Source organism: Astyanax mexicanus, chromosome 24, assembly GCF_023375975.1.
Source record: "Astyanax mexicanus isolate ESR-SI-001 chromosome 24, AstMex3_surface, whole genome shotgun sequence".
Classification (NCBI taxonomy): Eukaryota; Metazoa; Chordata; class Actinopteri; order Characiformes; family Acestrorhamphidae; genus Astyanax; species Astyanax mexicanus.
The window spans coordinates 17,904,089-17,917,666 of NC_064431.1; the positions used below are offsets into that span (position 1 = coordinate 17,904,089).

The window sequence follows — 13,578 nt, forward strand, 5'->3', positions numbered from 1 at the left end:
ATGAATCAATATCGAATTGAATCAAATCAAATTGGAAATCGATTTTGGAATCTGTGATGATGCCCAATCCTAGTACGTGCTTTTACATTTCTTCACAGAAATGAATTATAAAAGATACTACCGTATTTTTTGCACTAAAAGGTGCACTTGAAGTCCATCAATTTATATATCATTTCTATTTATATATTTATAATAATCCGGTGTGCATTATGTAAGAATTATACCAGTCTAACTAGCTGCTAACCATGACTAGCACTGCTGGAGCAGCATTAGCATTACCTCTTTTACCATTTAGAGAATTTATATAGAGAATATAGAGTATATCGGACTGTTATGTGGGACAAACCACTAGCTAATATAACTCTGTATTACCAGAACACTCAGAGTTCCTCAGTGTAGCGCTGTCGGGCGACATTAGTGGAAATCTTAAAAACTAAGCTTACTGTAGATAAACTGAAGTGCTTTACTCGCCCAAATAAGGAGTTTTCAGGATAGAAATCTGTGTAGATTAATCTGTGTAGATTTATTTTTTAAGAAATACAGTTTTGTTTACTTAATTTAGCTTAGCTTTACAGGTCTTGTCACCCAGCGGCGAGACCTGCTGAATAAGAAGGGAAACATGGCAACACCCCTGTTCCTTACTAGTGTTGCATAATGCCCCTTATAATCCGGTGCGCCTTATGTATGAAAATAGACCAGAAAATAGACTTTTAATGATTTAATGCGCCTTATAGTGCGAAAAATACAGTAACTAATCTTTTTAAAACAGACTCATAGGCTTTGTTTTACTCAATTTTTGCACTATTTTAGTGGTGCTACTTTTTGTTTTCCTTTCCGCATTGTATGCACAAAGAAGTGCAGCAGTTTACCTTGACTGGAGCCTGGAGGTTTTGAGGCTACAGTGCAGACGTTCGTACAGTAGAAATATAGCAGATATTTTTGGTAGCTTGCTAGAATGTTAACCGTCTGTGCTGATGCACGCCCAAACACACTTGTGTGAGCTGGGTAAGCAACTTGTCATCTGTCAGTGTGAACTCAGTGTAACATTTCTCTGAACACTCTCTCTTGTGCTGTCTTTCTTGCTCTTTTTGTTTTTCATATCTTTGATTTTGAGTTTTGGCTTTTTGGTTCTTTTCTCTCCTTCCGTACCCTTTACAACCACACCCCCCTCCACCCCTCGTCCTCTCCTCCTCTGTAATAATGCTTTTATGTCTCTTGGCCTGTAGCCAAGGACATGTTCCCTGCAGGTTCATTGTGTTCATGGGAGTCAGTCCATGATATTTTCATCTGGCCTTGATCAAACCTTCATCCTGTCTTGTTTCGATTCCTTAATTGCCACTGGTTCTGTTGCTTCGCTGTAGGCACGCTGACCTTTGACCTCTGTCCTCTTTCAGGTGAGAAGCCCGTCCAAGAGGAGAAGAGTGGCGTCCTGTGCCAGCACCCCAACTGTCCTGAACGCCGCCTCGCTGCCAAGGTAGGAGAACATTTCAGAACATTCCCTTTTTCAGTGTGACCCTTTAAAAAAATCGTCTGTACTGTAGACAGGTTTCGTCTCCTTGCAGCGTGATGAGTGTTTGTGGACATCATTTGGTAACAAAGCAAAATATGGCCGCTGTGTTCATCACACAGAATCACACTGTATATTCCAGCACAATAATCCTCCATCGGCCTGTGCATCTGAGACACAGACAAGAAAAAACAAAAGTGAAAACTAGCTTTGTTTGTCTTCTGGCGGTTGAATGTTCCTGTGTGAGGACGGACATGAGGTAATAATGGCCGTTTTCGGAAGTCTTCTCGTGGGATTCTCGTAACGATCCCTGCATGGAAACATGGAAACACCACCCATCATTCGATTTCCCACGTTAACAGCCTGCAATGTTTAGAACCACATTTTCTCCTGAACTCCCACGTTTGCTGCTTTGGGGGTGGACAAAAATACAAAGGCTGTGTCCCAATTGCACACTATACTTATAATAGTATAAAGTAAATACTGTATACACTGATCTTAGCAGTGCAGGTTTGGGAGGTTAGTATAAATGCGCAGTATATATAAATGTAGTATGCTGATTGGTTCACAAAGCTGTATAGCTATATAACTGCAGTGGGTGAGAGTGGCAGTGGGTTTGTTTGTTGGTTTTGCTCATCTAAAGAGGTAATGTGGCAAGCTCAGTAATGGGTACCCGACACCCAAAAGATAAGCATTAGGGGTGTGAAGAGACACTAATATCACGAGACGAGTCACGATACTGGGTTCACGAGAACGAGACGAGACGAGATTTAAAAATAAAATTTTAAGGAAAACGTCAAAAATGGAAAAAAAAAAAAGTTTTTTTTTGACAAAATCATATAACGCAACCTTAACAGTTTTCTCTCACACATTGATTCTATAAGAAATAGAAATAAGAATAAGAATCAAAAATAAAAATAAAACTTTTCTAGGTCTTACATAGTGCAAACAACAAGTGCAAACCACAACTATGTTTTGTGTCGTTGTCCTGTTGCATCATCCATCCTCTGTTGAGCTTCAGTTGGCGGACAGATGGTCTTAAGTTTTCCTGCAAAATGGCTTGGTTAACTTGAGAATTCACATGCCTGTGATGGCGGCAATCCGTCCAGACCCTGAGGCAGCAAAGCAGCCCCAAACCATGATGCCCCCTCCACCATGTTTCACATTTGGGATGAGGTTTTGATGATGGTGTGATGTGCCTGTTTTTTTAAAGGGCAGGGCACTACGTTTGCATACACCACAAACAGTTGCACTCCTGGTGTGTTGCCATATCACGCTTAAAAAGGTTAAATCTTGACGAGAAATAGCGTCACGTTTTAATCTCCGTCTATCGTCACACCCCTACTAAGCATATTGCTGGGTGCATTTTAGTTTTTAAGAGTTATTTTTAAGAAATATCGTAGATATGTCCAGTTACAGCTAAATTCACGCGTTAAATCCCAGAAAAAACGCTCTTATTTACGTTTTAAAAAGCCATTAAAATGCCTGATTAATGCCGATTACTTTTGTTTTGCTGTTTTCCTTGAGTTTTAAGTCTGGATGCGAGGCGGGTGGGGGTGGGGCTGGTGACGTCATGGAGATAGTGAGACAGAGAGACAGTGCGAAAGACAGTGTGAGTGAGAGAAAGAGGATGTTCATCTGCTCCAGAGGGTCCTGTTCTATTGGCAATACTTTGCTTTTACAGGGACCAGTGCATTTGCACATCTGTATTAGCAATGGGTGCTGCTTAAAGTAGCTGAATGTTAAAATCATTAAGTGTCCACAAATTCTTTGGGCATATGGTGTATTTTTTTTTTTTTTTGGTAAATGTGGTTCTGCTGTATTGTTAAGCTGTATTTCCCATTGCTCTGCCTGAGTTGACTTTTCTTATTTTATTTTCTGAAGTTTTTATTGTTTCAGCTTTAGCGCCAAGCGTATTAATTTGCGCTGCCTGCTCAGCTTGTGCCAGGCTCCCTCTCCGTCTTTTTAAAACTCACTTTTTCCTCTTCCTCCACAGCCTGGCAGAGCGAGCGCCGCTCATTAGCAGTGTTTTCCCTCTTTCGTATTTTAACAGGTGTTCCCGTCCCCGTCTGAGACTCTGATTTAGGACACTGGCCGCTCTAATAAGGAGCATGAGTGGCAGGTCAGGGCTGTTCGGGGTTACTGTGGAAAGAAGTCGGGTATACACAGAGCTGTGCTGCTAACTGGTTTGTGTTTCATTGGCGAGCAGCTGTATGGGGCACTAATGGCTGCTCTTCTTGATAAGATCCCATAATCCTCTTTTCCGCGGCTTTGCCAGTGTCCGATGAACTTTACTTTAGTTTTTAGAGCAGGACTCCTGGGTAAACAGTTGTGGTTCTGGTGGGCCGTGATCGAAGCCAGGCGTGAGTTAATGTACCCATGTTTTGATCAGCAGGGCTCTGCTCTTACGCTGTAGCGCTGGAGGGACGGCGGGACGGACGTATGTGAAGACTCGTGTTTATTTCAGACGCTTTTCTGAAGAGAGAGAGATGGATATAGAGAACTTCAAAGTGTGTGTTCGTATACTGTTGCAGGAAAAAGTATGTGAACTCTTTGGGATTATATTTGGATTTCTGCATAAATAGGTCATTAAATGTGTTCTGATCTTTATCTAAGTCACAACAATAGACAAACACAGTCTGCTTAAACTAATACCACACAAAAATATATATGTTTTGTATGGTTTTATTGAACACAACATGTTAACATTCACAGTGAGGGTGGAAAAAGTATGTGAACTCCTAGGCTAATGACTTTTCTAAAAGCTAATTGGAGCCAGGATGTGATGAGATTGGATGTGATGGTTAAAGCTGCCCTGCCCAATAAAAAACACACACCAGTTTTGAGTTTGAGAAAAATTGCATAGCACACAACTGGGAAATATGGTGGAAGGGGCATCATGTTTTGGGGCTGCTTTGCTGCCTCAGGGCCTGCACAGGTTTCCATCATCGACGGAAAAATGAATTCCCAAGTTTACCAAGACATTTTGCAGGAAAACCAAAGACCATCTGTCCACCAACTGAAGCTCAACAGCGGATGGATAATGCAACAGGACAATGACCCAAAACATAGCAGTAAATCAAGTAAATCAAGAAAATATGCCTTCTGGAGAGCTCAACCCAATTGAGATGCTGTTGGGCTGTTGACCTCAGAGCGATTCACACCAGATATCCCAAGAATATTTCTGAACTGAAACAGTTTTGTGGAGAGGAATGGTTCAAAATTCCTCCTGACTGTTGTGCAGGTCTGATCTGCAACTACAGGAAACGTTTGGTTGAGGTTTTTGCTGCCAAGAGAGGGTCAACCAGTTATTAAATCCAAAGATTTGCATGTTTTTCCCCCCTCACTGTGAATGTTAACAAGTTTTGTTCAATAAAACCATGCAAATAAATGATTTTTTGGTATTAGTTTAAGCAGACTGTGTTTGTCTATTAGATGAAGATCCGAACATATTTAAATATTAATTTATGCAGAAAACTGTGTGTGTGTGTGTGTGTGTGTGTGTGTGTGTGTGTTTGTTAGGTACTCTGGACAGTGCGTTGGGTGGGTAGTGGTTGGGGGTTGTGTGTTTTTAGTTAGCACATGACAGTTAGTCCTGGGCTTCCTGTCCACTATCAGGGGTCAAAAGGTCAAACTAGTGCTGGGTAGTGCTGATAAACATGATCTGTTGTGACACCAAACAACTAATAAAGCATTTGTGTGTGTGTGTGTATACAGTGCCGTAAAAAAAAGTATTTGCCCTTTACAATTTTTTTTTGTTTATAAATCTATAAATTTTGTTTTTTGCTTTTTTGTCTTATGCCTTATCTGGACGGGATCCGTTTCTCAGGGGGTCCTGGGGTAATTTTCTCTTTTATGGGAGATCCTGTGTAATTTTATTCTAATCTGGAACGACCATATAAATGTTTTTCTCAGACGTCCTCTGAGAAAATTACAGGCTGAATTATTATATATTATATTATATATTATATTTTATTATTATTATAATAAAATAGCTATTTTTCCATTGCTGCTCACCGTAATTACACTTTCGGCACACGTACACACAACAGCGAGTGGAAATGGAAGAGCAACTGAACGTGATGTTATGTGACTGAGAAAGCCTAAAAAGTCACTGGTCCTCCTGTTTTTTCAATTGCAGTCCGGATGCAAGAGTTTTATCACTGAGTAGAAGTATGTGAAATATATTTCACAGACGTCCCCCCTGAGAAACTTGTCCCAGGATAGGGCTCACTGGACAGTGCAGTGTGTGGTCATATTTGTGACCCGCAGCATTTGGCTAGAATGTCTGTGTAAATAGACAAGCGACTCTGGCAAAATTTATCAAATCGATATTCAAGTCAAGAGACCCCGCCCACATATTTCACAGGTCAGTGCAGGATTCTTTGGCTTTAGTGGGACATTAGTGCAGAATTCAAGAGTCATGAATCTGGACTTGTCGTATGACTTTTGGCATGGCATTGTAAAGCACAAAGCAAATGATGTGCACTATAGTTACGAATGTTGGTAACAATTGATATACATAAATAAAGAGAGAGAGAGAGAGAGAGGAGACTGTGTGTGTAAATATGTGTAAATACAGCTCTGGAAAAAAAGTAAGAGACCACTTTAAAATGATGAGTTTCTTTGATTTTACCAAACTGAAAACCTCTGGAATATAAACAAGAGAGAGATGGATAATCACAAGCCATCAAACCAAACTGAACTGCTTTAATTTTTGCACCAGGAGAGTCATAAAGTTATCCAAAAGCAGTGTGTAAGACTGGTGGAGGAGAACATGCCAAGATGCATGAAAACTGTGATTTAAAACCAGTTTTTCCACCAAATATTGATTTCTGAACTTTATTAAAACTTTATGAAAATGAACTTGTTTTCTTAGCATTATTTGAGGACTGTAAGCTCTGCTTCTTTTTTGTTATTTCAGCCATTTCTTATTTTCTGCAAATAAATGCTCTAAATGACAATATTTTTATTTGGAATTTGGAGGAAATGTTGTCCTTATTCTATAAACAACAGTGTTCATTTTACTCAAACATAAACCAATAAATAGCAAAATCAGAGAAACTTATTAAGAAAGTGAAGTGGCCTCTTAATTTTTTCCAGAGCTGTATATTTACACATACACATTTATCCACTAAAATAGGAACCAAAACGTTCCCCTTGCTATGTTTGTGTGTGTGTGTGTGTGTGTGTGTGTGTGTGTGTGTGTATGTGTGCGCGCTTGTGACAGTAGATATAATAAATGAACTTGTTCACTGTCCGACGCGCAGACTCAACTCTAATTTCTGTATGATAAACACTGGCATTAGCGGCAGGCTGTAATTCAGGCTATGATTCATACTGTGTTTATTCGCCGGGTCAGGCTGGCGTAATGCACATGGAATTACCTGTCGCAGTGTGAACTGAAGGTAGCGCCGATCCCGTGCGCTCTCTGTCTGAAGAGGCCGGAGTTCTGCACTCAGAATTGTGCCAGTGTCCTGGACCTGCTGGATCTGGTTGGGTTTTAAAGTAGGTTAATTGCTTTTCAGTGTTCAGTGGAACGTTTAATCTGAGGCCTTGGGTTAACTTGGCATCCTGCTCAACCACTTTTCCATCCAACCTAGAACTTTAAGGATGGCGGTGCAGAGCAGCCGTGATGTTTTACTCTCAATAAAGGGCCTCAATATTGGCAATAGGATCCCATTTAGAGTCTGAATGATCACTGCAATTATACTTGGAGAAATCAAACATTGCAATATCATTTTTTTTTTGCTCTTTTTGACGGTTTGGTAAAATGTGTTTTTTTAGGGCTCCAGACTAACACCATCTCACTATCCCAGGGCTGATTAAAAAAAATTGGGTGAAAAGAAGAGTTAGTGTGGTGCTGGTGGGGATAGACCCCAAAATAAATAAATGTTGTTGGTGAATCACCTTGTCAGTCAACTGTGGAACTTCAAAAGTGGCAACTTTTTTTTCTTTTTGACAGCTTGGTCAATTGTTTCAGGGCTATAGATTAACACCGTTCCACTGTCCCAGGGTCGATACAAAAAAAAAAAGAAAAACAAAAAACAGAGACGACAGGATTAAAGCTCTTTTGGGATGCTTTCAGGTTTTTTATCCAAACATCAAATTATACACAAATCTAAATAAACGCATTTTTATATACGTTAATACGTTTTAACAACAGTGTTCAAATGCAGTGCTCACTCTTGTTATTTGTTATCAGTTATTAAGTTATTTGTTTATCAGTTATTAACTCTGAATAACTGATAAATAAATCCAGTCCAGATTGATTCAGAGTGGATGACTAATGTTGGAGCAGGGAGTTTGCTGATAAGGCTGTCTGTTGTGGTGAATTAAATATATATTTAGAATAGTTTGTAATATCTCTGGTAATATTAAGATCTTAGGGTTCAGCTGCTGATCCAGGGTTAATCTCTGTTTGTAGAAGGCAGTATAAAATCTGAGCTCAGGTCAGGAGCGAGCAGAGCACCGGGTCTGTGTTGTGTCTGCTGCTCCATTATTACCAGTATAAATCACTGTCTGCTGTCTGACTGCGCAGTGTGAAAACAGACAGGGCTGGCGCTTTGAACAGTGCAGTAGGGGAGAGCGGGGTAATGTGAGCCATTTTTTACATTTGCCCCTTGCTAGCTGAGCTACAATGATATATAAGTAAAATTTACATTTTTCCAATTAATTCAGGATGTTTCCTAACTATTAAAGTTATCAGAATGTCTTCAAGACAAAGGACAATGAAAATATGTTTGTTTTAAAAAAAGTGGTCTTGTGTCTCACTTTACCCCAACTCAGGGGTAAACTAAGACAGACCAGAGAAATTAAGGGGGTAAAGTGAACCAGTTGGGGGTGTACTTATGTTTTCCACTTTTAAACTACCATTAACATTACATGTTGTAACAATTACAATCCTTACAGCTGGATTGACAACCACACATTCCATAACTAATATCGGACTAGTGTTAGAATCATGGAAATTCAGTCCATTAATATTTTGTCATTATCACAACCCACTCACTATTAGTCTGTTATATCATGTATAGCGCACCTGCCGTGGTTTTTGAACTGTAAAGACACCCGTTTCATCCACATTGTAAATCATGTGTGGAGGGAATGCGTGTCTATTAAAGATGAGAGACAAGGGAAGAACCTTATTGAAATCAAAGCCAAAAATTACAGGTAAAGTCTCCATAAAACTTATACAACTAAAGAATTGATTCTGTCACCTGTCCATTACTACAGCGAGATTTTCGAAGAACTCCCTCACTGTTGTTTTATTAAAAGTTGTAGCCCTTCGCAGAGATGTTGCCTCAGGAGTTCATACAGAGAGATGTTGAAGTGCTAGGAATCTGCCAAACCACTCTTTTCCTAAAAAGTACAGTATTCATTAGTATAGATTTTGCTTTTGGAAAGTTAACCTACAGAATCATATAGTCATGTAATCTCTTATCATATAATCATATAATCTATGTAATCACACTCTAGCCCACCTGCACAATGTTTCTCAGTCCAATTGGCTGGGACGGTGTTTCACTTTACCCCACATAATTTGTCTCACTTTACCCCACAGCTACCATTTTAGAAAAAACATAATCTCTAGCAAATCAGGCTAATCTTCAACTACCATCAATCACATGGTTTGATATGTTGAAAGTTCATAAGCATGTATGATATTAGTTTTTATACCTGAATCAATTTACTTTGATAAAATAGTTGATTAAGTTCAAATCAAGAAAATTTACTTTTACATGCAGAAAACACCTTTTTGTGAAAAAACCCAAACCTTTACAGCACCAGCAACAACTTCCTCTTCCTAGTAGTGGGAAATGGGAGGGACTTGACAACATAATGGTCACATGACCACAATTGTGTTCAGTTGCCAAGATACAAGGGGTGTCTCACATTACCCGATGTCTCACATTACCCCGCTCTCCCCTACTGGCCTGGTGCAGCTCAAGAGCTCAGAGTTTGCTTTCCAGGGTTTTTAGCTTTTGAAAACTCAAGAAAACTGAAGTGTGAATAAAGTTTGAGCCAGTCCACCAGAGGGCAGCAGATTATAGTGGGTAAATTGAAACATCTCAAATTAAATACAGCTCTGGAAAAAATGAGAGACCACTTCAGATTCCGAATCAGTTTTTATCAGATTTTTGCTATTTATAGGTATATGTTTGACTAAAATAAACATTGTTGCTTTATGTAATAAAACATATATATCCCAAATTCTGCTTAGTATCTTGTGTTCCAAATAATTAAATAAAAATGTTGATTTCTTCTTACTTTTTTTTTTTTATTATTTCATTTTACTTGATTATGATTATTCTCATTGTGAGCCTGGAAAAGGTGAATTTAGATGCCAGACAGTAAATAATAATATATGATCTATAATTTTATCAAAGGTAGCTCTGGGTGGAATAACTACACACTGATAGTGAGTGTCAGAAACTGGAGGACACATAAAAAATGCGTATAGTTTGTCCAAACAGATTAAACTCAGTTATTATAAGTTATTATAAGACTCATAATACTCAAAGGTTTCTGTTTGAATGTATACATGCCCACAAATGTTAATTCACCTTATTTATAATTATTGAGTATTTTACATTTTACAATTTTACATAAAGCAGACTTAGTTTGTTTGAGTATAAACTTAATTGTGGGTTTATGGTGTAAAAAAACGCTTTCAGAACACTTGTAAATACAATACACATTTACTTAATGCAAAAATAAAAATGTGTATGAGGTTATAATATAACCAACTAAATTAACTTAAAAAAAATACATGACTCATGTTTCTCTTAAGCAATAACATGTTAAAATATCCAAACTGCAGGTAATTTTTTTAGGTTAGCTAGAAAGCTGAACTCCACAGGAGTTCCAAACACCACAGAACAGGTTTAGTTTCTGATTTCTCTCCCTCCAACATAAGCCCCTTGAGTTAGCTTTCTTAAATTTATTATATAAATTTGTCTCAGTAAAACTTCAGTTTGACAGAATTGAACATGCTGTGTGGTGAGCAGAGCTAGCAGTGTGCTAGCTAACTAGCTAGGCTAATGCTAACCAGCTGCTGCCTCCTGTTTATATATTGCTCTGTTCTAAACCATTTGGGGTCCTTGTGAGCAAACAGAACATATTAAACTGTTTAACCTTTCGAAATAGAAACCCTCCGCACAGTTCTGATGCCCTGTTTAAGACGTATCCCTCAAACTAACTTGCCTCATGTAATTTAGCCTAAAGGCAACAAATAAATAAATTCTAGAATTTTATTAATGTCAGTTGTCTGACATTCCAACAAATTCGTAACATAAACTATATACTTATCTAAATTACTCCCTGGCAGGGTCACAAAACAAGGGATTTATTTGTTCTGCTTTAACAGCAAGCTTAAAAAAATACCTCTTAAATTAAAAAAAAAAATTGTCAAATGTAAAAAAAAAAAAAAAAGTCAAATAATTAAAAACCTTAAAATGTTTAGTTTATTAAACTAAAAATGATTAACAATTTGAAATACCTGCTAAAATGTGTACAATATACTTACAATTAACAGTAATACAATAAAACTTAACAATGTATGCACAATGTAATTGTATTTTTAATTAGATATAAAATTCAGGCTTACAGTGTACAAGTAATCCATGAAGTTAAAAGGGGTTATCATTAATTAAATTACTTTTTTATAGTAACAATGCCATCACTGAATTCATCACAGTAACTCATGATCAGTTAATATAGTGGGTACCCCTTCTGCAACACCCCAACTGCTGACCTACACATAGATTTCTATTAGAACTACATATTCTCTGTCTTGACTTAGTTATATGAGCTTAATGCACATTAACAGCCCAAAAATACAACAGCTACAAACAACAAAATCAATGTTTAATTTTCCTACAAGTACAGCCGGCCAACAAATATCACTCATATGTATGATTACAAGACGCCAGTTCAGCCAAAACATTAAGTACACACAAAAACGCACCAGTCAGACGGCCTATTACTTTGAATTAATTTCACATTGAAGGGCAGTCTTTAAAAAGGCTATTTAATATGATATGACACAATATTTGTCTCATTTAACGTTGCCAATGATAGTTCGCTAACTATTGAACTAATCCAGCATGAGCGCCATTTTACACTAAGCAACGCATAACACCTTCAGCGCAGAGAAGGGAATAGACAGCTATGGCCCCGCCCCTGTAGTGAAAATCATGAATCTGATTGGTTAGATTGTCCTACGACTTTGCTTATAGACTCATTACTACACCCCTCTCAAAATCAGGAGAAGGGTCCTGTAGCAACTGAAAAACTCAGACTAATGCCTTGAATTAGTTGCTGTTTTTTATTTTAGTTAATTTTTAAAATATATGCTTATAATTTACAATAACCATAATATATATATTTCCTGATTTAAATATTATGTAATGATTTACATGCACCTATTGTCACTCCTTCTCTGAAGGGTTAGAAGGGCCTTACTGCACACCACTGTATAAATGGCTGTGATAACAGGAGCATCATAAACCAGCAGCAGGTTTGCAGAGTCTTGCCAGCCTGCTTATGCAACGCCGTCACTTGTCTTGGTTTGTTTATTGAAAAATTGATTCGATTTGTCTGAGTTTATGTGGACGCTCTGAACTATCTGAGGTATGCAAATGCTCTGCGTGGGGATTGGTGGCGTTATATAAAGTTGTCCGGTCTGTTCTAGAGTCTGCTTCAGATAGTGAACGCATTCATCACAGTCTCAGCCTTTCTGCCAGCGTATCCCTGCACTCAGCAATTACTACAGTCTGATATCACAGAGGAGCTCTCGCTCAGTCTCTCTCTCTTCCTCTCTTTTTCTTTCTCTCTTGCTCTTTCTCGCACGCGCTCTCTCTTTTATCTCCACATGTCCAAATACAGCTCTTTTCTCTTTCACGTTTTCCTTTAAAGGAGCTCTGTGATGTCATCAGGCTGGAATTAAGACCCAGGGGGATGAACAAAGGGTGCTCCACACGTGACCCTTTCAAGGGTAATATTACAATCACTTTTTTTTCAGGCCCTGCGCCAGCTACCCAGCATCCCTCTCTCCCTTGAGAGACATGAAAATGTGATGGTATAGCAGCATGCAAGAAATGAGTGCTCGTCTTTTTTGGTTCCAAAACATGAAGAAATATTGAGGAATATATAGAGGTTTATTATTTAGAACTGTATAATAACAATAATTGATTAAAAAGTACTTTTTTTTAAAAGGTGCCTTTTTTAAAAGCTTTCTGCTCCAATTGCCAGCAAATGTTGGCAGAATTTATTTGTACTAAGTAAAAAAATATATCCCTAGCTCCTCAACCTAGCTGTTCACAATAACCCCACTTAGTAAATACATCATTTGACATTACAGCTCAACATAAATACATACTTTAGAATTATAAATGTGATTTAAAACAGGGTAACAGTATGCAGAATATTTATATATGCATTTTTAATATGCAAACATAGTGAACAGAAAAATAGCCTAGTGCTACTAAACACATTGTCAGACTCCTCAGTTTGATCTAAATTAAAGAAGCAGGTTTGAAAGGTGCCAAAAAACTAAATTTAACCAGGCAAAAAAATAGTTTGTCTCAGTCTGAATCATTTAAACCATGGTCCGATTTGTTTGCAGAAAACTGAGGCATGCAAATGTCAAAAATTAAACAATAGAAGAAGAAAAAGAAGCAGTGTTTATCCAACAGTGACTCCTCTTGGCAGTCAGGTGCGTCACACAGCAGTATGGGTACAACATATTATGCTAGTCATTGCTGTATCTACTGTAACTGTAGATTAATTATTTTATGTATAAACAGAAATAAAAATGAATCCTAGGGGATTCTGCTACGCTCATTCTGCTGGAGGACACCTTTGCACTCGAAGATAGGTTTCAGATATCAGCTGCAGGTTATATTTGTATTAAGTGTACATAAAAATGCCATTCTATTTACACTATTTAGCTCTTTAAAGTCTCTTTAAAAAAATTGCTTGTTTTCTTAGGGCCTTTAAATCAACCTTCCAGAAATTCCATAAAACATTTCTGAAACGTACAGATTGTCTTTTTTTTGTCTGGAGTT

At 37.9% G+C, this 13,578-nt stretch overlaps 1 protein-coding gene across 4 annotated transcripts in view; it reads left to right on the top strand.

The window, feature by feature from the left end:
- Window positions 1-13,578, top strand: part of plekhg5a (pleckstrin homology domain containing, family G (with RhoGef domain) member 5a) — a 109,743-nt gene that overhangs the window by 23,526 nt on the left and 72,639 nt on the right. For all 4 annotated transcript variants that reach the window (XM_049471570.1, XM_049471569.1, XM_022682666.2 and 1 more), the window contains exon 2: window positions 1,395-1,474. In XM_049471570.1, the coding sequence (XP_049327527.1) occupies window positions 1,395-1,474 (80 nt within the window). The remainder of the gene's footprint in view (window positions 1-1,394; window positions 1,475-13,578) is intronic.